General features: G+C 41.8%; 1 protein-coding gene across 5 annotated transcripts in view; it reads left to right on the plus strand.

The window, feature by feature from the left end:
* The window catches only part of ADARB1 (adenosine deaminase RNA specific B1), a 90,823-nt gene extending 64,919 nt beyond the window's left edge, over positions 1–25,904 (plus strand). For 2 of the 5 annotated variants that reach the window (XM_054069583.1, XM_009566888.2), the window contains 4 exons: positions 332–500; positions 11,428–11,609; positions 18,738–18,916; positions 19,630–25,904. In XM_054069583.1, the coding sequence (XP_053925558.1) occupies positions 332–500; positions 11,428–11,609; positions 18,738–18,916; positions 19,630–19,806 (707 nt within the window). In that variant the 3' untranslated portion in view covers positions 19,807–25,904. Of the gene's footprint in view, positions 1–331; positions 501–1,892; positions 2,021–11,427; positions 11,610–18,737; positions 18,917–19,629 lie in introns of those variants that run through there. The other 3 variants (XR_008450341.1, XR_008450340.1, XM_054069584.1) reach the window with 3 other exon arrangements.
* Positions 25,905–26,396: the final 492 nt, after the last annotated feature.

Raw genomic sequence — 26,396 nt, forward strand, 5'->3', positions numbered from 1 at the left:
TCTTTTAACAGTGGTTGGCTGCCTGTCCTTTTCCTGGTCTGCCCATTAACTTCATTCTAATGCTGTAATGTGCAGAACAGAACTGAAGAGCTCTCTGCTGCATATTGCTCCTTGTGGAAGGCTTGGTTTAATTGCCAGTGTGTTTTAGAAGACTATTTATGAGAAATGTCTGGTGCTTTAGCTGATTTGTAGGGAACAATAGGAACTGTAATGCAAGTCAGTAGTTATTCAGTCAAATACCTTTAATCAACTCTGCTTATTGTAAGCCTATCTGTAAAAAAACACTTTGAGAATGTCTCTCACCTGATCATGAGTGATTTTTGTCATTTAGATCAAGGAGACAGGCATCCAAATCGCAAAGCAAGAGGACAGCTACGAACAAAAATAGAATCTGGGGAAGGGACTATCCCCGTACGCTCTACGACCACTATCCAGACATGGGATGGCGTGTTGCAAGGAGAAAGGCTACTTACCATGTCTTGCAGTGACAAGATAGCAAGGTGAGAAACTGAATGATTGGCTGCTTTGCTATTGCTCTCTGTTGCTGAACAAGAAAGGAGGTTTGCATGAGACCTGCAGGGAATGTGCAGGTGTTTGGCTGATTTCATTGCTTAGAGGTAGCATGAGGGTGACTGTAACTCCAGTGATAAAGCTCTGGCTCTTCACCTGAAACTGGTGTCAGACCTTCTGCTGGCTTCAGAGGCAAAGTGAAATTATCTGTCATTCCAGCTGCTTCAAGTCATGACAGCTTTATTTTGCATTTATATCACTGGGAAAAAGAGGAAGAATGCTTTTTTTTCCCCCACCTAAACCAGTATAGCATTAGCAAAACAGTGCAATAAACATATTGCATTAATTGTACTTTGATAACTTCCTCTGATGCTATACAGCTTTGCCTCTTCATTGGAAGTGTTCTATAATCAAAGATACATACCTGTTCCATGGATAGATTTAGATTTGAGTTGTTTTATACAGGGAAAAGGTATTCCAGTCAAAAATCTTGATTGATGGACACTTTTCATTTTTAACTTTAAAATTATTTTAATTTAAATATTTTTACTACAATTAAATGTCTTTTTTGTCCCCAGTAGTAGTGCTTTTATTTATATTTTGTCCAATTCTTTCTTTGATGTCCTTTTAGGCAAAGTTGGAAAGATTTTTTTAATTAAAAATTGTAAATAGAAAAATGGTAACTCCCCCCCCCAAAAAAAAAAATTTAGCACCTCTATCCTTTAAGAAATATCTGAAGTATGGGAGAGCTGTACCTGAATTTTTGAAGTGAGTCTGTGTGTTTGCAGCTTTTGTGTTCTTGCAAAATGGACAAGAAATGCCAAGTTTTTTAGCTGATAATATTTTAATTATTTTAAAATAAAAAAAAATCTTAATTGTTTTTTAATTAAAATAGCCCTGCTGTTTTGTCAAGTCACAGTTAATCAGATTCAAAATGTATTAAGTGTATTAAGTTGGAACTGTTCTTGTGAACTGTGTATGCCAAATCACAGATGCAGGAGGAAGGTTATGCAATCACTTTGTTCCTCTCATCTTGTCTCGAGCGATCAGCATCTCTATTGAAGGAGGACGTTTTACTTTTGTTTAAATCCCCCTAAAAGAAATGGATAGGGCCTTTGAGAAGCCAGGACAGTGAGCTGTTGAAAGGTAATTCTACAAAAATGACATTTAAGTTTATTTTATAATATTTTTAATAAAATTCACCAAATACATTCCCCCACGTCATGCTAGGGACTTCTCCCACCCACCTGACATGGTAATCGTGTCACACTCATTTGACTCTTTTTATCACGTCATCATTGCTGTTAGTGCAAATAAGAAAAATGAAGACAGTTGTTGAGCTAGAGCACATTTGACTGTTTTGTTGATTTTGTGTGATGCAGACCAGACTCCATCTCTCGCTTGCGTAGCTAGCTGTCACCTCTCCTTGGGGCTAATGGGAATAATTTTGTTTGTGCCAGTGAAGGAAGCAAATAGAACCCCTTGACACAGAGCAAAGACTATATGACGGGTAAGGAGGCCCAACTTTTCATATTCTTTTTTTTCATTTCTTTTTTTTTTGTTCACGTTTCCCTGACGCTTCTGTCCGTGTTTTGTCCATTTACATCTGAAAGAATGCATTACTCTGTAGTGTCCGGCAGTCAGTCCTCCAGTGTGCCTGAGCCCTATGAATTGCCATTGAGCTTTCTCAAAGGTTCACAGTCCCAGCCTGGAAGAGATGTGGATAAAAGTGGGGTGCAGGATTACACAAGCAGGAAGTCTCCTTGTATCTGAACAGCCTCACCTGTGTGGATTATATGGATGATCCCAGGTGTTATTTCCAGCCTCCGAGCGCTTTGTGGCAGTGTGCTGACTAGCACTCTCCTGAGTCTGCTAGGAACGTCCAAGAAAGATTGTGAGGAACATGGAAAGGCCATGAATGGAATCCCATTTGGGTCAGAAGTGATAGAACAGTATTTATCCTGGTGTATTAGGGCCTGCTGGCACTGCAGTGTGTTGTTAGCATGGTTTCTCTGACCAGAGTGACTATTACGGGACATTAATATCTGTGCATTTATTTTAAACGTATCCAACTCTTGTTCCATGTTATTTTATTATGTGTATTTTTGTCATTCTCCTTTTGATGTGGTTTTCTGCCCATGTTCATTTTCAGTTTTTTGGCTTCAGTTAATTATTTAACTTCTCATGAAACATTCCAGTTGTGGTTAATGTCTTGCTGAGAAGATCAAGATTTTTTTCATCCTGTTCATTCTAGGAAGGCTGTAGGAACTGGCAAGTGTTTTGACAGGAGGTTGAGCTGTTAAAGGGGAAGTCACTGGTGTTCTTTGACTCTGAAGAAGGGAAAATATTATATCCGATAGTCTTTTGTCTGAAAGAACATTACGGCCCAAGAACTGACCTCATTTTGTGCTAATTCAAAGCGGGAAATCTTAATGGATGCTTGTAACTCAATCATTTTCTTTATTTCCCCAATGACTTTATCTTCTTGGCTCCACCACCGATTTTTCTGTGACTATGGAAGTTGCCCAACCACATCTTAAAATCCCAGGAATGGTCACTGAAGGCTGTACATTCTGCAGCTCTGTCCATGCCCATCCAGCTGCCTTTGATTTTGAGAGCGATTTCCAGGTGGCAGAGACAGTGATTTCTGAACAGCAATGGCAGCAGCATCCTTTCTCGCCAATTCTTAACCCAAGTGACAGTGGCCGATGTGAACGTATTTACTTTGATATGTGGTGGTTATGTGTCACTGGTAGGAAACCACTACCCAAAATGTAACATCTAAATAACCGATGTAGCCTCATGTAACCTCTCAAACCAGTGACCAGAGTCATGACCCAGGCTCGCTGGTGTGCAGCAAATACAGGCAACACCAGAAAAGCTGGAACAAGTCAGAGCTGTGTGGTTGCCAACCTAGGTACAGCTGTGAGGGAAAATGGATCCTCCTGTCTGTAATTGCAAGTCTGACCTCAGGGTAAATTAAAAGGCATTTGGGAGAAGTCCTGCTGTCACAGACCATGGACTTCTTGTGCTTATTGATCTATAGCGTGGGCTGCTGACTGAGTCACTTGATGTAAAAGCAGCTCTAAACTCCATTCCGTGTAAAAATGTCACTGCCTGTTTGTGCTGTGGCTCATGAAAGGCATGGGTTGCTCATAGAGATTCAGTTGACCTAAGGAAACAAATCAGATTGAAAATCAGAAGAGATTGTGGTTAACTGAATAGAGTCAGCTCTGCCCCTTTGTTCTGCCAGATGATGAGAGTAAAGCCCAGCTAGATTGGTGTCCACAGCAAGCAGGTCACGACCTGCCCAGAGTGAGTCTGAGCCAAAGCTGAACAGCAGAAGTGTCATTGCACGTGAATGATGAAGCACAGCGAATGTGGTTGCTAAGACAGACAAATGCTTGTCACCAAGCTATGGAGGTGAAGGCTACCACAGGGCTCTGCAAGCTTCCCTGCAGATGCTGCTGGCCTCAAACTTGGCAGGCTGATCCAGTCTTGGAAACCAGAAGCATGCAGGAAAACCCACAGGTGCAGCTACTGCAAACATGAGTGCCTGGGTCTGTGGCTTCATGGTAGGAAGCGAGTTGTTCCACATCTTCAATGCACAATGGTTGTGGGCAGCTCTTAGTTTGCATTGCAATTCCAAAGACCTTGAAATCTTGGTGTCGCCGTAAGCCAAGTCTGCCTTTGGGATTACTCCCCAAGACAGCTGCCATCTGAGCTGTGTGCCTCTGACATGGAGGAGGGCAGGAGATGCCTGTGAGGAGGCAAAGCGCTTTGTGGAGATGGTTAGACATCTTCTCGCCTGTTGACACCTTCTCTCCCTTGCCATCAGCTGCAAGTACAAGCTTGTCATAAACAAAATGCCTACTAAGTAATTTTCCTTTCTTCATAGTCATTCTTGTTTATAAATTGTATTAATGAGAACAGCTCTTTGAATTGTAAACACTTGGTTTTATCAGGTTTTGCAGCCTATCAAAGTATAACTTCATTGTTTCAACAGTAAACTCATTTTGGTAGCTGCAAGAGACTGTTCTTTTTTCTGTGAGGAATTCTGACACCAGTTCTGTGTACAGTATTGCAAATGCAATGTGTAGTGACTCCCCTCTTCCATACTGCTATCTGTATACAAATTATTGGGAGTGATACTAAGACATTTGATATTTAAGTCAAGCTTTATTGCTTACTGCTGTTAGACTCATCTCATTTCTGCGTTTTCTCTAAAATAGCGCATAAAACACAATTTCTATGCAGTTGAGGTTTACAGTGTTCAGAGAAGAGTTTTTACCTGAACCGTGTATTTTCAACCTGTTTTTTTTCTTTTTTGGCAAGAGGTGCACAAGCACACTGTGTGAGCTGCTGCACATTTAAATTTTGCTAACCTTTTCATGTATTGAGAGTTGTGAAATCAGCTGTATGTCATGAAGAAATCAATAGGCCTTTTAGCAGTCCACTCTAGATACTCTTGCCTTTGAGCGCATGATAGTCTAAAGCAGATATGTGACAACATAGCAAGAGAGGACTTCCCTTGGTTTTGTGTTGGTCTCTGGTTTCTATACCTTCTTTTTTTAATATAATGTGATTGAGACGATCAAAAGGGTTGAGAAAGCACATCCATCCTCCAGGCTGTTACAATAGGATGTAAGTGGTGAATATAGGATGAGGAAACCAGTGAGTATAATGAATTTGTAAAATTCGGATTTCCCCAAGGCAGTGCTCATCTATAAAACCTCAGGCGAGCACACTACACAGAGAGTATCCTTTGTGTAAATAGTCAGGAGATTACACAATTTGTGTGCACAGATCTGCAAAGGCCATCGTTGGCTTCTAGTCTGCAAAGGTGGTGAGATGTAGAGGCTTGAAAGAGTGTTTCTTTAGGTACTTTGGGGCACAAGATTACTTTTGTAGAGGAGGTAGAGGATGCGGCCAAGTCTTGGTGACAGGGAAAATTTAGTCTTTTGGTCTCACTGTTGCTAAGCATGCGTGGGGAACCATGAACTGTAGAGCACAGTAGGGGATACAAGGAACACCAAGTGTTACTCAGCAGCATGTCTGACTTGAAGTAGTTTTTGGTTCACACCTGAATTTTTTCAGATGGCTGAATTTTTCATGCTGAACAAAAATACTCAATGGAAAGCAGAGAAAGAAAAAGACTTCATTAAAAAAGATGATCTGCTGGTACAACTTCGGTAAAAATTTCTCAGCAAAATAATATGCCTGTTACCAAACGAGAGCTGTGTGTTAATATGGGTTATTTCTTCCTCACAACAAACAGTGAATATATGAATATATGAAATAATAAGGAGTTTGAAGAGGAATAATTAGAGGTTGCTAAAAGGATACATGTTATACATGATTACAGGAAGGCTGGGAAGGGGCTTTTTATCAAGGAATGCAGGGACAGGACGAGAGGGAATGGTTTTAAGCAGAAAAAGAGGGGAAATTTAGATTAGGTATTAGGAAGAAAAGAGGTACTGGCCCACGTTGCTCAGAGAACTAATGGCTGCCCCATCCCTTGAAGTGTTCAAGGCCAAGTTGGATGGGGCTTTGAGCAACCTGATCCAGTGGGAGGTGTCCCTGCCTACGGCAGGGGGGTTGGAACTGGATGGCCAGTGGACTTTAAGGTCCCTTCCAACCCAAACCATTCTGTGATTCTTTATGTTGGTCAGACCAGGTGTTAGTGTTTCTCCTCACACAGTTTCCTCCATCTTGCATCATTTTGCTCAGCAAAGTGGTCCCATTGAAATCAATGATTCCCTGCAGGAAAAAAACATCATTTGTCTAGTTCCTATTTCCTTTCTAAATCAAGTTAGCTTTCAGCTGGGTTTGGGAGTGTGCTTTTGGTAGTATATTCTCTGATGGTGCAAGTGTTTTAGGAGACTCCCAGCACCTATGCCCATGTGTATGCTGTATCTCCCTACCTCTTGCAGTGACCTCAGAGTTGTTAGTGGAGCTGTGCTGTAACCTGGACTAGAGAAACTGCCTCTTCAAAATAAAAAGCCAAATAAAGAGCTTGAGTCCTGTCACCAGTCTGACTTTATGGAGAGCTATGCAAGCAATAAAACTAGCAGGCTGAGGCTCTCTGCTGGTAGACATAGTCCTCTTCAGTCAGGCTTGGTGCTGGGGAAGTGGTGGAGTGCAAGTTCACACTATAGCTGCAGCAGATTACAGCTGTCAACCTGACTGTCATCCTCCTTATATTTTTCAACTGTTCAGAGCTGCTCAGTGGCCAGATAACCAGATAAAGTTGTAATTTCTTTTTCCTTGTCCCAGAAAATCAACAGTAGTTTGTCTGTGTATTGATGGGAACGCTGACCCTCCCAATCCAAGTGCTTATAAGGGCCATTGTGGTGTGTCAGCTGGTCTGTCTGAGTGAAAAAGAGAGCTCTGGTTTTCCTTTGCATCTTTTCTTTCCCTTTTTGTGCTTAAGTACTTTTCTAGTTATTGCTAGAGGAGCTTTAGAAACTCTGTTGCCTTATCAAATATGGTAGGGCTTAAATATCATCTCAGTGAGCCCCTGGCAGAGTGCCAAACTGCTTCTTGACCCTCAATCTGATCTTCTGTTTCACAAAAGCCAGGTCTGAAGCAGAAGGTCAGTTCAGGATGAGTAAATACACCACCTTTATTTGAACTTTCTATTGTCACATCAGGTTGCTTTTCTTTGCACTGTGCATCACTTGCAGAACTGCAGAGTTGAAGTTGAAAGAGCTTTGCAGGCTGCTGAGCGGATGGCTGGTGTTTGGCTGCAGATATCCCAATCTGCACCAGGTGCCACAGCGGTCATTTGTTGGTGGAGAGTTGTTCAGCCCAACACCTATGGCCCTACTTGGTACATCAAGGTTAAATGTAATGAGATCTAGACCCCCCCCAGCTCAAATGGAGGCACCTGTGTGTAAGTGCTGGCAGTCAGGACCTAAATCCCATGGCTCGTGTTTTATATCAATATAAAAGTTTGTATTTTAAATGCCAGTTTTATTTTGAAGTGTTATAAAGTTGAGGAAAGAAAATTCTTGTAGTATCTTAAAAGCAGAACACTCAGAGTAAAATACTGTCACTGGTGGCATTGGTTTTATGGTCAGCTAAAACAAGTGCCTCAGATTTTTCAAGTGAGAAGTTTTATATTGGAGGGTGTCTCCCTGCCTGCCAAGCTGTTCTTCTCCTTCAGCAGTCTCTTGTCTATACATCTTTCTTTAGGCATTTCAAGCTGCATTCCTGTATTCTGCTGATGTTTGTCTTCTCTGTTGCACACGTAGTGTCATTTTCCTGCCTTTGTGGTAAGAAAAGGTACTGTGTGGGTCCGGTCTGCTCTGTGATCTGCCCAGTAAGACTGAACCCAAGATCAGGTCATTTTACGTGCAGCACTGAGTTTTTGCCTGTGGCTGTTGCAGGAGGAATTTAAAATACTGAATTAGTGATAGGAGAGATGTCTTTTATTATCAGTTTCTTGAAACATTAAATACCCCTGAATGACCAATGTGCTGCAGCCAGGGTCTGTATCTGCTCTGCTGCAGCATGGGAAGGTTCTTTTCTCTGTTATAGAATACGTCTGAGCCCTGAAAGGTTTGAGGTTGTGAGATGGATTTAAGTTGCTTCAGTTACTTTAACCTTTTTCTGATACTGTTTTTAATGTGAATTAAAAATCCTTTGCGTAATTGTTTCACTGGCAAGACAACACTCTCTTTAATAAAGTTTTCTGTAATAAATTTTGCTCTTTCTGCTCTGCACCTTGCGGTTTTTAGGGAAATACAGAATGGGCCCATCAGCTTCAAAAGAAGCTGTAGTTTCAGTAAACTTTAGTACCACATTTGACAACATTCTGCTTCTAAGCTGGAGGGATGAGGCAGTTTTCCATTTCAGGAGGCAACGCCTATGGCCTTTCAAAAATTGATGTGTGGTATTGGTGTAGCTTCTTATCAATATATGTCTATAAATGTTGGGTTTGGCATACGTGGTAGTGGAATTGGAAAATTACTGTTTGACAGAGAGAAGTGCAGTATAAAGGAGGAACAAAAAAGTCCCCTTGCAATCCTTCCTTTTGACTCTTTACAATCTGCAGAATTTCATTTGGGTTTCACATTTATCTCTGCTCTGCTGCCAATTTCTGATACAAGTGTACTTTTCTGTAGATAAGTGTATGTTCTTTTATTATAACAATTTAAATTCAAAGCTAGTTTTACTAACCTAACTAATTTACTAATCTAATCCTCCCTAATCCATAAGAAGAGCTTGAGGCTCTTCATAGTTTCGTGGCATCTTCATAGATGAACATAGTGTGAGGCTCAGCACAGGAAGGCCATGGATCTGTTAGAGCCAGTCCAGAGGAGGCTGCGAAGATGATCTGAGGGCTGGAGCACGTCCTGTACAGGACAGGCTGTGAGAGTTGGGGTTGTTCAGCCTGGAGAAGAGAAGGCTCCAGGGAGACCTTAGAGCACCTTCCAGTACTTACAGGGTCTACAGGAAAGCTGGGAAGGGTCTCTTTATCAGGGAGTGCAGAGATAAGACCAGGGGGAATGGTTTTAAGCTCAAAGAGGGGAGATATAGATGAGATATTAGGAAGAAATGTTTTCCTGTGAGGGTGGGGAGGCACTGGCACAGGCTGCCCAGAGAAGTGGTGGCTGTCCAATCCCTGGAGGTGTTCAAATCCAGGCTGGATGGGGCTTTGAGCAACCTGATGCAGTGGCAGGTGTCCCTGCTTGGAGGTGGGAGGGGGGGGTGGAATTGGATGATTTTTTAGGTTCCTTCCGACCCAAACCTTTCAATAATTCTATGACTCTATGAGGCTTTAGTTGTATGGTTTCTGCAAACCACGTCCTTGCAGCAAGCCAGCTGCTCTGAATCCCATGGTGATGAGAACACGGTGGTGAAGGTGCTGCAGCTCACCCTAGAAAAACAGCAGGTGTGTGGGCAGGCACACAGTTACTCTTGTAGTACCAGTCACACAATTCACCTTGCAGAAGCTTGTTTAGGTGTCCACACTTCTTTTAATTGAAAGGAGTCGAGCGAGACAAAGTTCAGCTTTCGTTTCCTATGCTAGAGGAGATCACCAAGTGTGGGAAGAAGCAACAGAACACAAACTCTGGACATAATGAATAGTGAAGCAAGGAAAGGATCTGGCCATGGTTTTGTTTATGGAGCTGGAACTTGCCAGAGAAATGCTTTGGCCTTTTTTAAAATGTCCATCCGTCACTCAAGTACTCTTCATGAAAGGTAAAATATAATGTGCCTCCCAGTGAAGCTCAGTTTGTGTGTCTGCAAGCTTCAGATACAATTGTAAGAGCCCAGTTTGCAATCCTTAGTCTTGCATTATTTCCGGATTCTTCATCCATAGCATTATCTATGTCTGTACAGTCCACACGCTCCTCTATGCTTGATGTAGGTAATACTGCAAATAATGAGAAAACACTGTTGTGATTTGTTCAGCACTTGAAATACCTCTGTGCTTACAAAATCTTGGCAAGGTCCTTAGAAAGCCATGTAGGCCTTGGGAAGCAATAATTTTCACTTCACCTTTACTTTTATGTTTGGTGGCTGACTGCATTTTCAATGTTATACAAAATATGTCTTTATTCAATGTAAAATATGCCTTATTTTTTATTAGCACAGTATTTTTACTCATTCATCAGGGTCAGCTTTTTTAATGACAGGTGAGTAAGCTAATGCACATTGCCTCCATCTTCATCCTCAGTAAAGATATGCAGAGATATTGTTTCTTTGTATTGCAATTTTTGTTTAATCCATTTTTTTTAAAAACATTTTGCAAGTCTGGTAGTCAATGTGTAGATCAGTTTTTTCAGTAATGAAGTAGTTGTGCTCTGTAGTTTCTAGCCTAAACTGATGATGATGCGTAGCCACGCCACCCCAGCACAAGCTGTAAGAAACGCTGTTAGTGACTGTTTTCCTAGGGAAACTTGCATCGTGGTTTAGGATGGGCCTTTCAATAAGGGCAACCATTCTATATGAACACGAGAGCTTCCGTTGTGCTCATCTGTTTTATTCAGGCATCAAAAGGAACTTCCCTGCTGCTTGTATCTGGGCATTGCAGTTGCACTGGAGTTGCTGTTTCAGTAGTGCCAAGCTGTTTGCAAGTGTACGTCAGAGACAAGGACAGTGAAAACGCTCTGCAGGAGACTTGGAGGTTTTGAAAAGTACTTTGTATGGCTTGCATACAGAGTGAGAGCTACAAAACCCCCTCCAGTATTTTGCTCCTGTGCATGCTATATCTCTGCCACTGGACCTAATCCAGCGTAGATCACAGTGGTGCAGACAGGGATTTATTGTTGGAGTCTTTGGAGCAGCGGAAGTGAGCAAAGAGTATGTGCACTCTGTGCATATTTTCAGTTTTCACATTCAGTTTTCTCCCTGTCCGTGGCAAGCAATTACGTCTGTCCTTTCTGGCAGCAGGTGGCTGGGGTGTCAAGGACAAGCCTTCCCTTATGGTGAATGAGGTGTTGCAGATACAATCCTTCTTGTATTCTGGGAAGGATGGTTTGCCTGCTACCAGGTGTCTTTTGAAGGCATCAGCTACTGTTTCTGACTGAGCCTCTCACAGTTTGCCTTTCTCCAACTGAATTACACCGTCCATTCCTGGCATTCGGGTGCTGGAAAATGCATCACCAGGCAAGTTAGTGAGGGAGTAAAGGTACAGATTCTGCTCCTTTAAGTGGATGGTGACAGTAGGGCTGTTGCTATAGGTCATCTTACTCAGCATTTTGTTGAGCCATCCCATAAGCTGATCTGTGGAATTCTGGCAGGTGTCAAAGCTATGCTACCATAGTCATGTGCTGGTCAAGAGGAAGGGTTGAAAGTCTGGTCCATTGTGATTGACTGCTGTTATGTCTGGCAGATATTACTTGTTCCATTAAAAAGAAAGTGTTTTTTTTGTTTTGTTTTGTTTTGTTTTTCCCTCCCTCTTAGGTGGAACGTATTGGGTATTCAAGGAGCCTTACTTAGCCTCTTTGTGGAGCCAATTTACTTCTCTAGCATCATCTTGGGGAGTTTATATCATGGGGATCATCTATCCAGAGCCGTATACCAGAGGATAGCAGAGATAGAAGATCTACCACCTCTTTATACACTCAACAGACCTTTACTTAGTGGCAAGTATCTAATGGAGAAGGCCGTGCCGGTAACTAAGTCTGTTCCAGTAGCAATGTGATTTTGCAGTTCTCAAAAATTTGCAAATTATGTGTCGTGAGTAAACTGCTTTCTGGTTACGACAGAGAAGTTATGGTCTGAACCTATTACAGATAATCACTCACAAATACCATAGCAAGGATCCTTCATAAGTTAAAAGATGGAAAGAGCTGGGGTACGAACCTTTGGATGCAGTTTCACCTGATTGCTGTTTGGAGCATGCCTTAGCAGTATGTGAGGCAAGTTGAAGGCCTCAGCTTAGTGAAACCCCTTTCCACCCATGAAATAGTGCTGGCTTTCACTGTCACTTCTCTTGCCATTGCAGATATTTGTTGAACGGCCACATCATTGATCAGTATGCCAAGATAGACACATTTGATTTAGAATTTCTATATCAATGACCAGTCAAAAGGTGGAGATACCATCTCAGCTGCCATTGGTTGTATTTTCTTTTTGTCATAACGTTTGTTGAATGAAACATTGGTTTTAATTAGCATGGCACCCGACTTGTTTGCATGAACCAATAATTGTAATGCACAGGTGCTGCATTCAGACCCTTGTGGCACGTTCTTTGGGGATATTTTTAATAGAGTATTAAATATATCTGACAGACAGGCAGCAATATGGCAAGCTCCAGTTAGTGTTGTTAGCAGTTGTCTTTTGCAGCTGCTGTTAAACATTGAAGTGCTGTTCTTTGGTTTGTGCTGATCCTGGGCTCTGGTGGGGCTAAGAGAAATGGCAATATTTGAATTAACAAGTCATAACTTCTAACTGAGCCATGACTTTCAAAGGAAAGCTCTGAAGTGTCTTAAATTCTAAACCTGCTGTTTACAATAATGCTGTGGAAGCTGTTAAACTTAAAGCTCTTATTCCTCCCTCTCGTTGTTTGCATAGCTTTGTTCTGTAGAGTTTGGCTTCTGGCATGTGTCTGTTTATTTTCCAGGGAAAAAAAAAGTCACTATTTTAAAGCGTGTTTAAAGTTTGACTTGAATTTTTGAAATAGATTTAGGGAGGCCATGGGGAAAATAGCCTATAGAGCAACCAGCATTTATTTAGATAAGGAAGGAAATAAATAAGGTTTCCCTGAACCTGGGCATAGTAAAGTGTTAGCTGATGTGTATTTCTTTATATTAGCAAGTAAGTAACAGTTACCACACTAAGAGTACCAAAAACTAAATAGTTGTATGCACATAGTAGCTGATGTGTGGACTGTTTCTGCCTGATTTTGTACAATTTTTATCAATTCAAGACCACAGGTTTGGGCTGGGGTGGGAAGAGTCTTTATTATCCTTTTAACAACATACCTTGTCATCTTAAAAATCATCTTTCTGCAATGTTAATATAATCTACTTGCCATAAAATAGCACCATCTGTTTAAACAGTTTGGCCAGGACTCACTGAGCAGGAGAGAGATTTCAGAAATGTTCTCAGCTCTTGAGTTTTGATGAAAATACACATCTCAAAAGTGCATGCAAAGCTGATTTTGGAGGTTGGGTGGAGAATTGTATTGATTGATTTTCTTCTGCTGGTTCAGTCTTGGCAGCTAGTCTTCTGCCCCACATTGCTGGATTCAGCTAGGGTGTTTGGGGAGCTGCCTTTCTGCTCTCTGGTTCACACATTTTACGGTATATTCTTACCAGGGATACAAACCACAGAAATATGTATCCCCAATCCTATGTCCTGGTACCACATTCACAGCTGTGGGATGACGACTTATTTGTACCTGAGGGATGAACTAAAGAAAAAATAGCTGTCTTTCCCTACTGTCTCACTGGTTTAGCTGAGAAAGCACTGTGAAAACTGGGTATTTTTCTACCGTAAAGCACATTTTATGTCTGCAGGGGCAATTGCATTAAATCAAAGTCAGACCAGGCAGGTGCTATCTACTGCTAAAAATTGTCTTTTCATCATCTTTATTTCCTCATAGGAGATTTTCTACTTACACCTCCTTTTGCCAGCATGTTAAATGTGAACATGCATATTGGAGCATGACTTTCAGCTAGGGGTTGCAGGAGACCCTTAGGCTGGTAGAAAGCTCCCTCCCTCCCTGTGCTGACTCTTGGAAACCTTGGTTTCTGAAAATCGCAGCTGTGATTTGTGGATCAAGGGCATCCAGAGTTTTGTGAGTCTTTGTGTCTAGAAATCCTCAATGGATTTTTCATTCGTGAACTGCTGGTTCTGTTTTTTGAACTGGTTTAAACTTTGTACCATTCGCAGCCTCATTTAGTAAGGAGGGCTGTAGTACTTGGAATGGTTTGTGCAATGGAATTTCCTTTCTGCTAGTTGAATTAGATGCTCCTCAGTGCTCTGTTTGATACAGACTATAAGCAGTTGTGTCATGTCACTTGGTTTTCTATACCTCTGCAGTATTCCTATGTAAGTCTTGGCTTTTGCAAGCTACAAAGTCTTAGTCTATTTTCTTATTCTTTCATGGAGACCCTTCCACATAAGGATCAACCCTTCCTGCGTTTTCAAGCTGGTGAGGACACAGCAGCACCTGATACTCAAAATAAGTCAGCAGTACTGATTTAGATGGTGGTATCATAATATTCTGTTCAGTTCCGTGATTCTTCAGTAACTATTCCTAATGGTCACTTTGCTTCCTTTGATTACTGCTGATCATTGACCTGAGCCTTTGGTGAAATTCAATATTCAAAACTAAAATCTCATTCCTGAATGCTAGTATCCAGCTCCAAGTCCAACACTCCTTATGGAAAATAGCTTTGCTTTTTTCCCCTGATATGTGTTAGTATTTATCTGTGAAAAGTTTTTATTGTCCAATCACCCAATGTTATGAGCTTTCTCACTGCTACTCTTTGCAATTGCTTCTCTTATTTGCCTTCTTAAATAAATTAGTGTCATCACTGATCTTCTTCACCTTCTGTTTTCCTCACATACACCCTTTACAGGTTTGCACAGAGCTTGAGAGTGTCCAGCCGTGTTGGCTTCTCCCAAGGAGACCATCTTCATTCAGATGTCCGTGAGGTCTGTTTCTAAGATGGACCTCGAACAGACAGTCCTTCTGCTCTGTAGGCTCCTTAAGAAGTAGCGTCACTCCAGCCACCTCCATTCTTCAGTTACTAACGCAGTTTTTTTGTTGAGTCTTTCCCAGTATTGTTCTATTTACATCTGTGCCCAGTATGGCAGTATTTGGCAGTATTGTAGTTTCTGCAGCCTTCCTGATGCAGAGGTCATGTTTATTGACTGGTAGCTTGCTGGCACACCTCTGAACTCTACACTGGCCACCTTCCATCCTGGAGAACTTGTGTGGTTTGTGATGAGATGTACTATGACTGCGGCTCCTGCTGCCGCGTCTTTAATTTCCTTGAATGCAACTGAATATTGTCTGAGTGCCATAACCTGTGTTTGCTTACTTCACATACATATCCTAGAACTATTTTTACTGGCCATTGGAGATGGCTCCTGTGGCCTGGGTGAAGAGGGGCTCTGGTCTGGGAACCCACCCACCCTCTTTGCAGAATATTCATCTGGTTTTGTATACAAGACGACTTCGACCACTGCAGCAAGAATGATTACTATAAATGTTCATGCCTCAGCACTCCTCTGACTGCTGTTTACATTTGCATTTTAATTTTTCTTTTTAACAAAAATAAATCCTTCAGCAGAACCTTTGGTGGGTTTTTGCCTGTTTCCTTGGTACCTTATCCTCCCGTTCACACTGGGGTTTTTCAGCTCTCTATCTCCTTTTTAATGAAGCTTTTTTGAGCTCTACCCTCAAAGAACTGTCAAGGTTTATTATTTTTTATATAAGCACTGGCACAAAGAGCTGTGACCTTTCCTTTTTCTTTTTATACCTTAGTATAATAATATTCAACAATAAATTCTGACTGATGTTCTCTAAATAGCTTAGTTGTATCAGTTTTCAAAGGAGAATAAAATATTTTACTTTCCATCTAGCTTTCTCTCCTATTCCTAGTTTTGGCTTATTGTGCTATGTTCGTGTGCAGATTTTGAGGGGGAAGATATGATCCACCTAAAGAGTTATCAGACACTTTTCTTTTGAGGTGACCCTTTTATTCCATGTCCGTGCTAACCATACCCCACCTTCAGGGACTCCTTTGTCATCTCTCCAGGGTTTGTGCTGATGATTAAAAGAATGAATGGCGTGTTGTTATTTAAATGTATTTTAAATTCTGAGTCTGTTTGGTATTTAATTCATCAAAATAACCCAAGGAATGCAGTTGTATAATTTCCATGGAAATGTGGCGCATACACTACAGCTTCCTTCTCATTATTTTATTTGCTTGTGCAGGTGCTTATGATGCTGTGGGTGTTTGAGTAGCTGATAGGGCAGGAGCAGGCTCAAAGAGCAAATGGTGTTTTGCAGTACTTGACAAACTATATCTGATCCCTGTACTTGCTCAGCAGTGTATGGAAGAAAAACAAAGGTAACAGTATAGGTATCACCAAATTAAAGAAAAAAATATGACTGACTCACTTGACATGTGGTGATGATTTCTTAGCCCTCTTGCCTCAGTCATTTTGGTAAAACCAATTTTTGATGTGGAGGTTTGTCAGCACGGGTCTGTTTCACATAAGGTTCACAAAACAATTCTGAGTTCACATGATTTTGAAGACTCAGAGTTGAGATTCATTTTGTGTGCACCCAAAATTTCCAATTTATTCGGTGTTTAGGTGCAAGGCTCGTGTTGTGTGAGTCAAAGAGTGGCAGTGTTTGCACTTCAGTGGTACAGGGCAACTTACATTGTGCATGATGAGCTCCAGGTTTCAGGAGGTGTGATGTACGTGCTCATTGCCACCTGCTCAGAAGGACAGCAGAAGTTAGGATGAGGACTTTTTGACTCTCATCTTGTCTTAAAACCCCCTTCTTGCTGGGTCTTCCTCAAGCATTGCTTGTGTGATATTCTTGATGGTACCTGCTCAGCAAGGGCACTATCTGTCCCCTCAGTTTGGTCATTATGTGGGTCCTACATGCACGCTCACTGATTTACCAATTGGTGGGTGTTGATCCATGGCATCCTGCTGTATTTCAGCTTCTGGGTGCGTCTCTCCTAAAAGAAAAAGAGCTCTTCAGTAAACTTTTGTTCTGATTCTCAATTTTATCAGCTTATATTTAAGAAAATGGAGAATGGTAGGGTTATTTGTTATTGTTTACCTATTTGCTTAATTACTGGTTATCGGTCATAGTGACCAGGCTGACATAAACCAAGTGTAAAAATCTAACAGCTTCAGGAAGTTCAATAAGATGGATATTTCAAAATGTTTGCTCATTTCTTAGATGAGGAATTGATTATAGTAAGCAAACTGAATTTTGTGATGTCTTTCAGACCTTGTAGGTCTTATGCATTCAGTGCTGCGTCCACAGGTGCTGCCAGACCCAGGCCATGTGAGCCAGTCCTGCGCTTAACTTTCTTTATTAGTTCATGTTTCAAGTACCACCAAGAAATGCATCCTGCTGCAATGCTTATATTCAGTTGATGCAAGTTCACTAGATTTTATAAAGTGAACAAATCTCAGAGTAAATTTGAAATAGGCTCTCAATGAAAATTGTGTTAAAGATGGGATCTTTACTTACTAGAAAGAAAAAAAATCCCATTTACTTATTCTCTCCTAGCAAGATAGCTAAGAGTTCTTAACAATCTTTTGCCACTCCTGTAATGTCTGCAGGATCAAAAGTGATGTGCTCCTCAGCTTTTCCATAGCATACACAACCTAAACTCGTGGTTGTGGCTGCTGCTTGCGAACACCAAGCACTGTCCTGGAAATGCAGGAGTGGAGTTTGCATGGGTGGCAGCGGCTGCCATTATCTTCAAGCAGGGTACTGCAGTTGTTATACACAGCATATATGTGCAGTGAGGTGCTGTGGGGGAATGCATCCTGCCCTAGACAGCCTAGGCTGGACCGCCAGCCTCGCTTCGCACTTGGGTAAGACTTCTGGTGGCGTTACTTCTCCATCAGTGGAGATGAAGCCATATTCCAGAGGCGTTGCATAATTAAACATCTGAGCAAAATTGTCCACGTCCCCCTCTGAGTCCTGCAGTTTGCCATCTCTGGGCACTGTAAATGGCAGTGGTCACATGATGTGGGGAGGCAGCTGAAACAGCTGGATTTGTGCTGGGAGACTCAAATGTCTGCCTGTTCTGGCTTTCTCTGGAGGATGCTGAGGATAAGGCTCACTTTGTCTAAGCTGGACGCCTACAGCGTCAGTGCTGTTGCCTGTGCTTGTCATGCCGTACCCCAACAGAGTCCATGAGAAGGAGGAAATAGATTGTTAGCTTTTAACAAAAGGCACTTGACAGTTACTGAAATGTAGGCACCTTCATGCCTTGGTTTGCAAGGCATCCTGCAGACATCCTGCCATCTCATTCTTCTGCTCTGCCCTAGCTCCATTCTTATGAGCTAAAGTGAAAAAGCACATGATAGGCACTTCTAAAAAAGCACAACCTCTTGGAATACGACTGCAGTCCAGCCTTGTTAGCTGAACTGTAACTGTGTGTTGGAACATGACCAGGGTTCATAGTTTCGTGCCCATTTTGAAATGAGATAAGCAACATGCACCTGAAATTTTAATAAGGGCAGAGTGAAAGGGAAATGATTGGAGAATTACAACTGTCAAAACCTCACAGTATCTGCCCTTTCCTACACTCAGCTATTGAGTGGGCTCTGAGAGCAGCAGGTTTTTTGTGAAAGAGCAGAGCCCCTTTTTACAGGTTTACAGATTATTTACAGGTTAATAATTAGATCATTGTATTGCCCTATAAATAACACCAGATCCTCCTGAGATGGACGTGGCAAGGTGCTCATGTTATTGTCCCCATGAACCCTTGCCACAGACCTCTCCACGATCCCCTCCACTGAGGAGGCTGCTTTCTCATGGCTCCGGTGATGCTCACTTGCCCTGCTAGGAAGGACAGAGGGAGAGATTACTTTAGCATGGCAGTATCTCCAGTGAAAAATCTGCAGAATATCCTTGGAACAAAAGGTCTGCTTGTAAGACTGCTTAGCAGTGTGATTTCATTAGCACTGCTATATTGCTTGCTCCCCAGTAAAAGCTAAAAATCAAGAGTGCTAGTATTTACAATTGTCATTAAACATCACTTTTCTTTCAGGTATTAGCAACGCAGAAGCCCGTCAGCCAGGGAAAGCGCCAAACTTCAGTGTGAACTGGACAGTAGGAGATACTGGTCTTGAAGTTATTAATGCTACAACCGGCAAAGATGAAATGGGTCGTGCATCTCGCCTTTGTAAGCATGCTTTCTACAGCCGCTGGATGCGTATTCATGCAAAGGTATATCTTCCAGAGTGTTAGATTTTCCACTTCTTAATTCTTAACGAAATACTTGTGGGTGGTGCTTTCTGTATTCAGAAGCCACTTTCTGAGCCTTTTTTAAACTGAGCCTGATGTTAGCCACTGCTGCATGTACTAATGGGAAAGAACAATGCGTTTGTTTAGCTTATTCTTTAATTTGATGATGTCTGGTCCGAAAGGCATGCAAGGATCTAATAATCCTAAGTAAACAACGGATGCTTGTTTGAGCTTACTTTCTTATTTTAATTTAAATTTGGAAGCATAATCCCGATTTCACTGCAGTCAAACCTGCTGAAGTTTCGCTCTGTCCTCTCTTGGAAAGAAAACCTAAAAGAAAGTATCGCCTGTGGCTCTTCCGTGCCTAGATTTTGTCCACCAAAGACAGCTGATATTGCAGAGAAAGCAAAAGGCAGGCTGGCTGGGGCAGGACTGGTCCAGACCGTGCCTTTGCCAGGACGTGGCTCTGCAGAAGGATTCACTTTACCAGTGGCCGACCCTGCTGTTGAGTGCAGTGAAGCTGGGTTTAGAGCCGTGATGGCTGAAAGGAGCAGTGTTGTACGCTTGTCTGCCTTTCCCTGAACATTTCGCTTAGTAGTTCATTATCTTCTTTTGATAATATTTTTTTTAATAACCAATTCACTCTAGTTTGGCTTATATTTTTTTGTCTGTCTTCTTGTCTTTAATCCACACAGCTTTCTTCCAGCTTACGCTCAAAGATCCTCAAGCCCAACCTGTACCACGAAACCAAGCAAGGAGCCACTGAGTATCAAGCTGCCAAAGAATGTTTGTTTAAAGCATTCCTGAAGGCAGGACTGGGAGCCTGGGTGGAGAAGCCCATAGAACAGGATCAGTTTTCTCTCACAGTCTAATTCACAGACTGCTCATCACTTTGGAAAGGGGGTTGTTCTGGAAATTCCTGGTGTCCAGCATTGCATTCCAGCATCTCCACAGCCATCAAAACATCTTTTTACTGTTTGCAGTTGGGTTTTTTTTTCCTTTGGTTTGTTTTTTTTAAAAAAAAATAATTCATAGAAACTATTTCTGTTTTGCCTAAGTACTGAAACTCAGTGATGAACTGACACGTAATTGTATATTTTGTTATGGGGAAGTAATTTCTGGTGTATTTCTAGAAATACTTTTACTGTAGAGAACTTGCAATAAGGCTGTCCTTACAGTATACAATGACTCATTTTTTCTGGGTTAAAACTATTTCTTTTTTTAATTCAATGTCATTAAGTGCATGAAGGAATGGAAGTTTCTGTAGATTTTACACCACACTTTTAGGAAGTAGCTTAATTTTTTTAAAAGAAAATAGTTGAAAAAGCTGATTCTACTCCTCTGTTAAGTTGTTTTTAAGTTGCAGATATTTCTAGCACGTAGACCACAGAACCAGAACAGAGTCTGGACAGCTAGTTTTTCCCCTCTTCCTTGCTCTTTAAAACCAGCTGCTGAAAATTTCATGTCTTCGATGTATGTATTTATTAGTCTGTGACCCAGTTTTTAACATGCAGCTTTTTATTCTGTTTTTAAAAATACATTTACCTCCCATTTACACACATTGTGAAGTCTTCATTTTTTTACCACTGTAAACTGGAAACAGCAAAATAATTATTTGTAAGTTAAGAAGTTTAGTCTATAACGTGCAGAAACCTGTTTAGAAGTAGGTAATTTGTATATCCCAGGAACTCATCCAAATACAGTCATAACTGTAATAGTGATATGACAACTTAAAAAAAAAATTGCTCATTTTAAGGGCATAAGCCTGAACTGCCAAAACCAGTCACTCGCTGGGTATTGACTGCTCTCCTCTCAAAGAAAGGAAAAGCTCTTGTATGGACAAAAAGTTATTCAGACTTCTTTCCTGTGAGTTTTATCTGCTTTTACCCAAGTTGTTGTGTCTGAAATGTCATTGTCTTTTGGCTTTACATGTGTGATGGCCTTCATGAAGTTCCTTAGGTAAGTTGCTCTCAAACATGCTTTCATTTGCTTTGACAATTACTTAGAAAGGTGTTTTTCCCAAAGGTGTAGGCACTTCTGCTTTATGTAAAAAATGTAAGATGGAAGGAAAATATTGTGAGATCAGGTTGATTAACTGGTGTATAGAAGGCATTTTTAAGAATACTTGTTAGAACATGACATTTAGGAGTGATGAGACAATGTCCAGTATTGCTTCTTTGCTCGTGCGGCATCTGTCCAAACACATCCCTTGGCTCATGCCCATCCAGGTATCACCTGTGCTTTCAAAGAGCTTCTCGAACATCCTTCATGTTCCCGTTGATAGCGATGAAGGTGACATTTCATGACATGGAATTTTACCTGACAAAACCAGATCGGTGCACTCCAGGTCTTAGTTCCTGTTCCTCTGCTCCGCTGCCCTTTGCCTGTGCCACACAAGACACCAGATCAGCAGGCTGGCCCGTGCTTTGAAGTCAAGCATTACTTTTAGACCCACATTGGGTCAGAGATCCAGTTTAGAGTGGTGCTAGTGCATCTGCAGCGGCAGTGGGGTGGAGCATGGGTCCTTTCAGGCAGCTGCACGGCCAAAGCCTGCATATCATGAAGCTGTAACTGGACTTACTGTATCTTAGCCCCAGCAACTCAGGGGGGCGGGGTGTAGCAAATACTTGGAGGGTTGGAAATTTTGATGAAAAACCACTTCTGGCCAATCGTGAATGCCAAGGAGATGTGCTGCTTTGTTATTGCTCAAGTAGGAACCCACTTTCAACTTCAAAAAAATGATCAAGCCTGAAAATGACTTGAGCGTTAGTGGAAGCCTCTGGGTTAGTGTCTTGGAAGTAATGCACTGAGGTGCAAACAACCCTTTTTTGGCAGTATTATGGATGACAGCAAACACTGCTGTGGGAAGGGGAGCAATTCTGTGGCCTGTTGGTCCCGTTGGAAACAGGTGCTTCCAGAGGTTACTGCCCTTTCCAGATGCCAGAGGAACAAATGTTGCAAGCAGCAGTAGACAGGCTGTGTTAATTCAGCTTCATTTGTGACTTAAGCCATCCTGCCCAATTCCTGTTAAAACCAAGAGTGCTCACATGGCCTCTGCCCGCATGACAAGACTTTTGTGGTTGTCATCCAGCTGAGGCTTAGATTGACCTATTCTAAAACTAGAAGGAATTTAATTGTATATGGTCAGATTTTGCCAGCGCTTGGGCATCTGCCTTTGAGATCAACCTTGTCTGGTTCCCATTGTGGAAATTCTGAGTGGCTGTCCATGCATTTCTGCAGGATCGAGGGAATGCTATTCACACCACTACATTTTCTTGGGATCACTACTGCTGTGAGATAAGTAAACATTTTTACGGGACTTGGTCTATTGATAAATGAAGTCTGGTGATAATTTCCAGCAAATTACTTTTACCCATCTTTCTGAAGTGTTCATTCAAAAGTTGATGTCTCTCTGGATTTTTTTGACAACTAGGAAAGTATTCGCTCAAACTATTTTTTTTATGAAGTCACAAATATGAGCAATATATTTAAGTATTATTGTAGACACAGTTTTTTTAAGCTGTTTGACTGCATGATTAAAATTAAACTGTAAAGGAATTATGTTCCATGCCAAAAGCTTTTGACGAAGGAATGGTGTCAGGTTATTTATGAGGAACGAGTTCTCTTGTTTATAACTCCAGGATTTTAAAAAGTATGAAGTTTTCCAGGGTTGTATGCAATCCGTATCTGTCTTCTGGGAGTCAATAAAATACTGCTTGGCTTCCTTCACTTGCTTGCTCCTTTTCTTCCAATTAATATGTGGAAAAATGTTGGAAGGCAGAATCGTTATTGCTGATGCTCCCATATTCCTCACAAATCACCGTCACCAAGCAGGAATGGATAGCGATGTATAGCACTTTGAGCGACTGCAAAAGATAAGACAACTCAGCTTCCAGCAGCTGCTGAATTTTGTGGTTGACCTTTCTGTTGGGAGCCGCAAGTCTCCCCGGTGGGTTGGGAGGTTGAGCAGGTCTTGTCTGAAAAGCCTGGGCTGGATGAGTGGGAGCTGACCTGCATGGGGACTTGCAGGGCTGCTCTGGGAGCTGCTTCGGGTCTTTTAATTGGTTGGGGTTTTTTTTCTTATTTTTGCTTGAATATGAGTGTTTGTCTCAGGATCTTCAAAGGACTTAAAGAGTAACAACGTTAATGTTGATGAATACTTGAAATCTAATTTAAGGTGGTTTTCTCCAGATAGCAGTTTAGCTGTAATGAAGTTTGTAGGTAAGTAAAATAGATTATTTTAAATATAGATGTTTGAGATATATATGTTCTGCAGGTTTGTTTTAAGAAAATTTGGGCCTAAAGGTTAACACTTGAAATATCGTTTATGGTTGTACTCAGGACCTAGTAATAACTGTAGCTTATTTCTTACTGCTTGTCTGTGAAGCGTGTCACATGTAGGAGCTTGTTAGCCACTGTTCTCCTCCAACAGCGTGGATGTCCATGTAGTTCTCATGCTCACGGCTGCCTCTCGCCCTTGTGTAGCTGGTGACGGTGATCGTGACTCTGCGTGCTTAGGAGTGTGCAGCAGCAGAGTTTCTGTACAGTCGGCAATCTCCGTCTTCTCATCTTAGAGACATGTTTTCATGACTGGTTACTGCATAGGAAACTCAAGAGTAGAAGATTTTTCTGTGCTGATAGTCTGTACATCCTCTAAATCCAAAATTACTTGCAGATGAAAGTCTAAGGATCTCGGAGCTGCTGTTGCATTTAATCAGTTCAGTTCTGTGATGTCTAAGAGTGCTGTTGACCCAAGGGGAAAAAATAAATCTCCTTCTGCTCTCTCAGGGAAAACATGCATGAGTGCTTGGTAGGATGAAGTAGAACGTGTGTCCGATGGAAGAGTAGTGATCTCTTTTGAAACCAAGATGTCTTTTTAAAAAATAACCCACCAGGAGTTGAGAATCAATTCTAAGAATTGCTCCGTCGTGGTCACCACGTAATGGAGATTTTTCTTTTAAATATTGATAGTTTTCTAAACAGTGAAGATTATTCTTTCTGTTCCTTAAATTAGGCTAAAAGGCTTGGGAGGCTTATGCTTGCAGAGAAGTTGCAATTTGAAATCTTTGCATTTTTATCATCATAAAATATCCACCGTGAAGATTATCCCCAAGTTCACTGAAAAGGAAGAAGAGCCACAATTCCAGTGTACAGTCAGAACAAAAATGTCTAATATTATCAAAATCTAAGAACCCACAGAAGTAAAATGTATGAAATATAATTATCCTGTCTCAGAATCATCGTGGGTTTTATTTTGATGTTTGGGTTTTTTGGAAAAAAAAAAAAGTGATTTCAGTTGAGTTTAAAAGATTGCATCTTTGCTTAGTGCACTTCTGTTTGGAGAGGAGTTGGCATTTACGCCAGGGTTACCCAGAGCTAAGAGGCACAAGTTTTGCAGGGGTCTAGAAGTGGATTTTGTAAGGGACACCAGACTGGATGCTGCAGGGCTGGGAGGGGGCTGACCCGGGGGCAGATCCCCACTGCCCCCCAGCGCAGGAGCCTGGGCTCCGTCTGGCTCCTGCTGTCAGCTGGGTCCCATGTGCTGCAGCTGTTGTGAGTCAGCACCTGGCAAACATGAGGAAGATGAGAGACATTGAAATTGCTATTTTTCTCTAATTTCTAAAGCAGAAATGATGGCATGGGATGGGATTTCTCCTCCCTCCTGCACTCTGCTGGAGAGGCCCTTGGGCAGGAGACTGGGAACATGGGCCAAACAACTCATTTGTCCATTCAGCAGCTGGTGCTTTCCAGCCACTGCCTTTCCTAAAGATGTCCCAGCACAGGCAGGTCCCAGCTGTATGTAAATCTGAGGTTTTTAGGGTGCATTGGGCTTGCTGCCATTCCTCTATGGGAACAGCTGGTCCAGAGCATTTGCAACAATCTGGGGTTTACTCCCAAGGAAGAAGGTGGCATGTGTCTCTGTGGTGGGCAGGGTGTGTATTCACAGCTGCAGGGTGCGTGGTGTTTCATCACCAGGCAGGTGATGGGTGTCCCTAGAACACCCTCAGGCAGCTAAAACCAAAGCCCTTGCATGCATCCAGCAGCATCACGTGCCTAAGCTGTTACGGTGCTTCTGATGAAACCTCCTGTGTCATTGTTTCTATCGAGCTGGTTGCAGTAGGAATGATGCAAACCAGCGGGGGCTTCCAGAAATGGGCTGGGGCTGAAATCCTGAACTTGTCAGAGCTTACAGAGAGCAGATGGAATCCAAATTTCTCCTCGGATCATGTCAATGTACATTGTTTTTCAGAATCTTTGCAGCCAAAGGCCTGTCCTGTTGCCTGTTAATAAATAGGCTGTTAATTGTGCCAACAACATTTGCATGTGCAGGAATGATTTTTATGGGTAGCTATGTTGTGTTTTCCTCTCATTCCAGGAGAGTGAAATTAAGAGTCTTGTTTGCTGTCCATAGGGAGGGCAGCCAGCCTCAGCAGGTGTAACAATGGAAAGAATGTATTTTGTCTGAAGGCAAAGATTCACAGTTGAGGTCACTGCAGTGTTTTTTTACATTTTTAATATCTTCATCGTTGTCATACCAATATCTTTTTTGTTGTATTTTGGCTGAGGTGTCTTGAACAAATCTAAGATCAAATGTGTGTGTGAATATATATTTATACATATATATATATATATATATATATATTGCTGTATATTCTTTGCATTAAGCAGTTATTCTTCCCCAGTCTTCCTGTGTGACAGCGCGAATACATTAGCTTTACCCACCTGGTGTAAGAATATTAAAGAACACTCTCAGATACTGTCCTCAGCACTTACTTTCTCCATTCATAATCCCAACTTTGAAGATGAGACCTCGTTTTACCTGGTTTGTTGCTTTCCTTACAGCACACTTGTCCCTATCCTGGTGTCACCGCTGAAGCACAACCCATCGGTCAATTCTAAGCAATGACTATTTTGCATACTACCTTGCTTTGTTTAATTAATGTTTGTACAGATATTTGAAAATATAAAGAGCTATATAATTGCTAAGTCTCATCATTGTTTTTGTACATTGGTATCACGGCAAGAAAAAAGTGAAATGTCAAAATACAGTGCGTGTCCTTCATAGAATCACAGGATGGTTTGGGCTGGAAGGGACCTTAACCTTAAGTTCCACCCCCTGCCATGGGCAGGGACACCTCCCACTGGATGAGGGTGTTCAAAGACGCATCCAACCTGGCCCTGAGCATCTCCAGGGATGGGGCAGCCGTGACCTCTCTGAGCAACCTGTGCCTCTCCACCCACACAGGAAAACATTTCTTCATCTCTATCTCCCCTCTTTCAGCTTAAAACCATTGCCCTTATTCCTATCCCTGCACTCCCTGATGAGAGCTGGCGAGGCAGTAAGCTGAGGGTGTGTTTCTGCAGCTGCCAACTTGGTCTCTGAAATAACAGCTTTTTCAAGAGAAACTGGGAAGGGTGGAGGAATCACATGCTTGGGGACACATGACGATGCCTTGCAGAG

This window comes from Cuculus canorus, chromosome 6 (genome assembly GCF_017976375.1).
Source record: "Cuculus canorus isolate bCucCan1 chromosome 6, bCucCan1.pri, whole genome shotgun sequence".
NCBI lineage: Eukaryota > Metazoa > Chordata > Aves > Cuculiformes > Cuculidae > Cuculus > Cuculus canorus.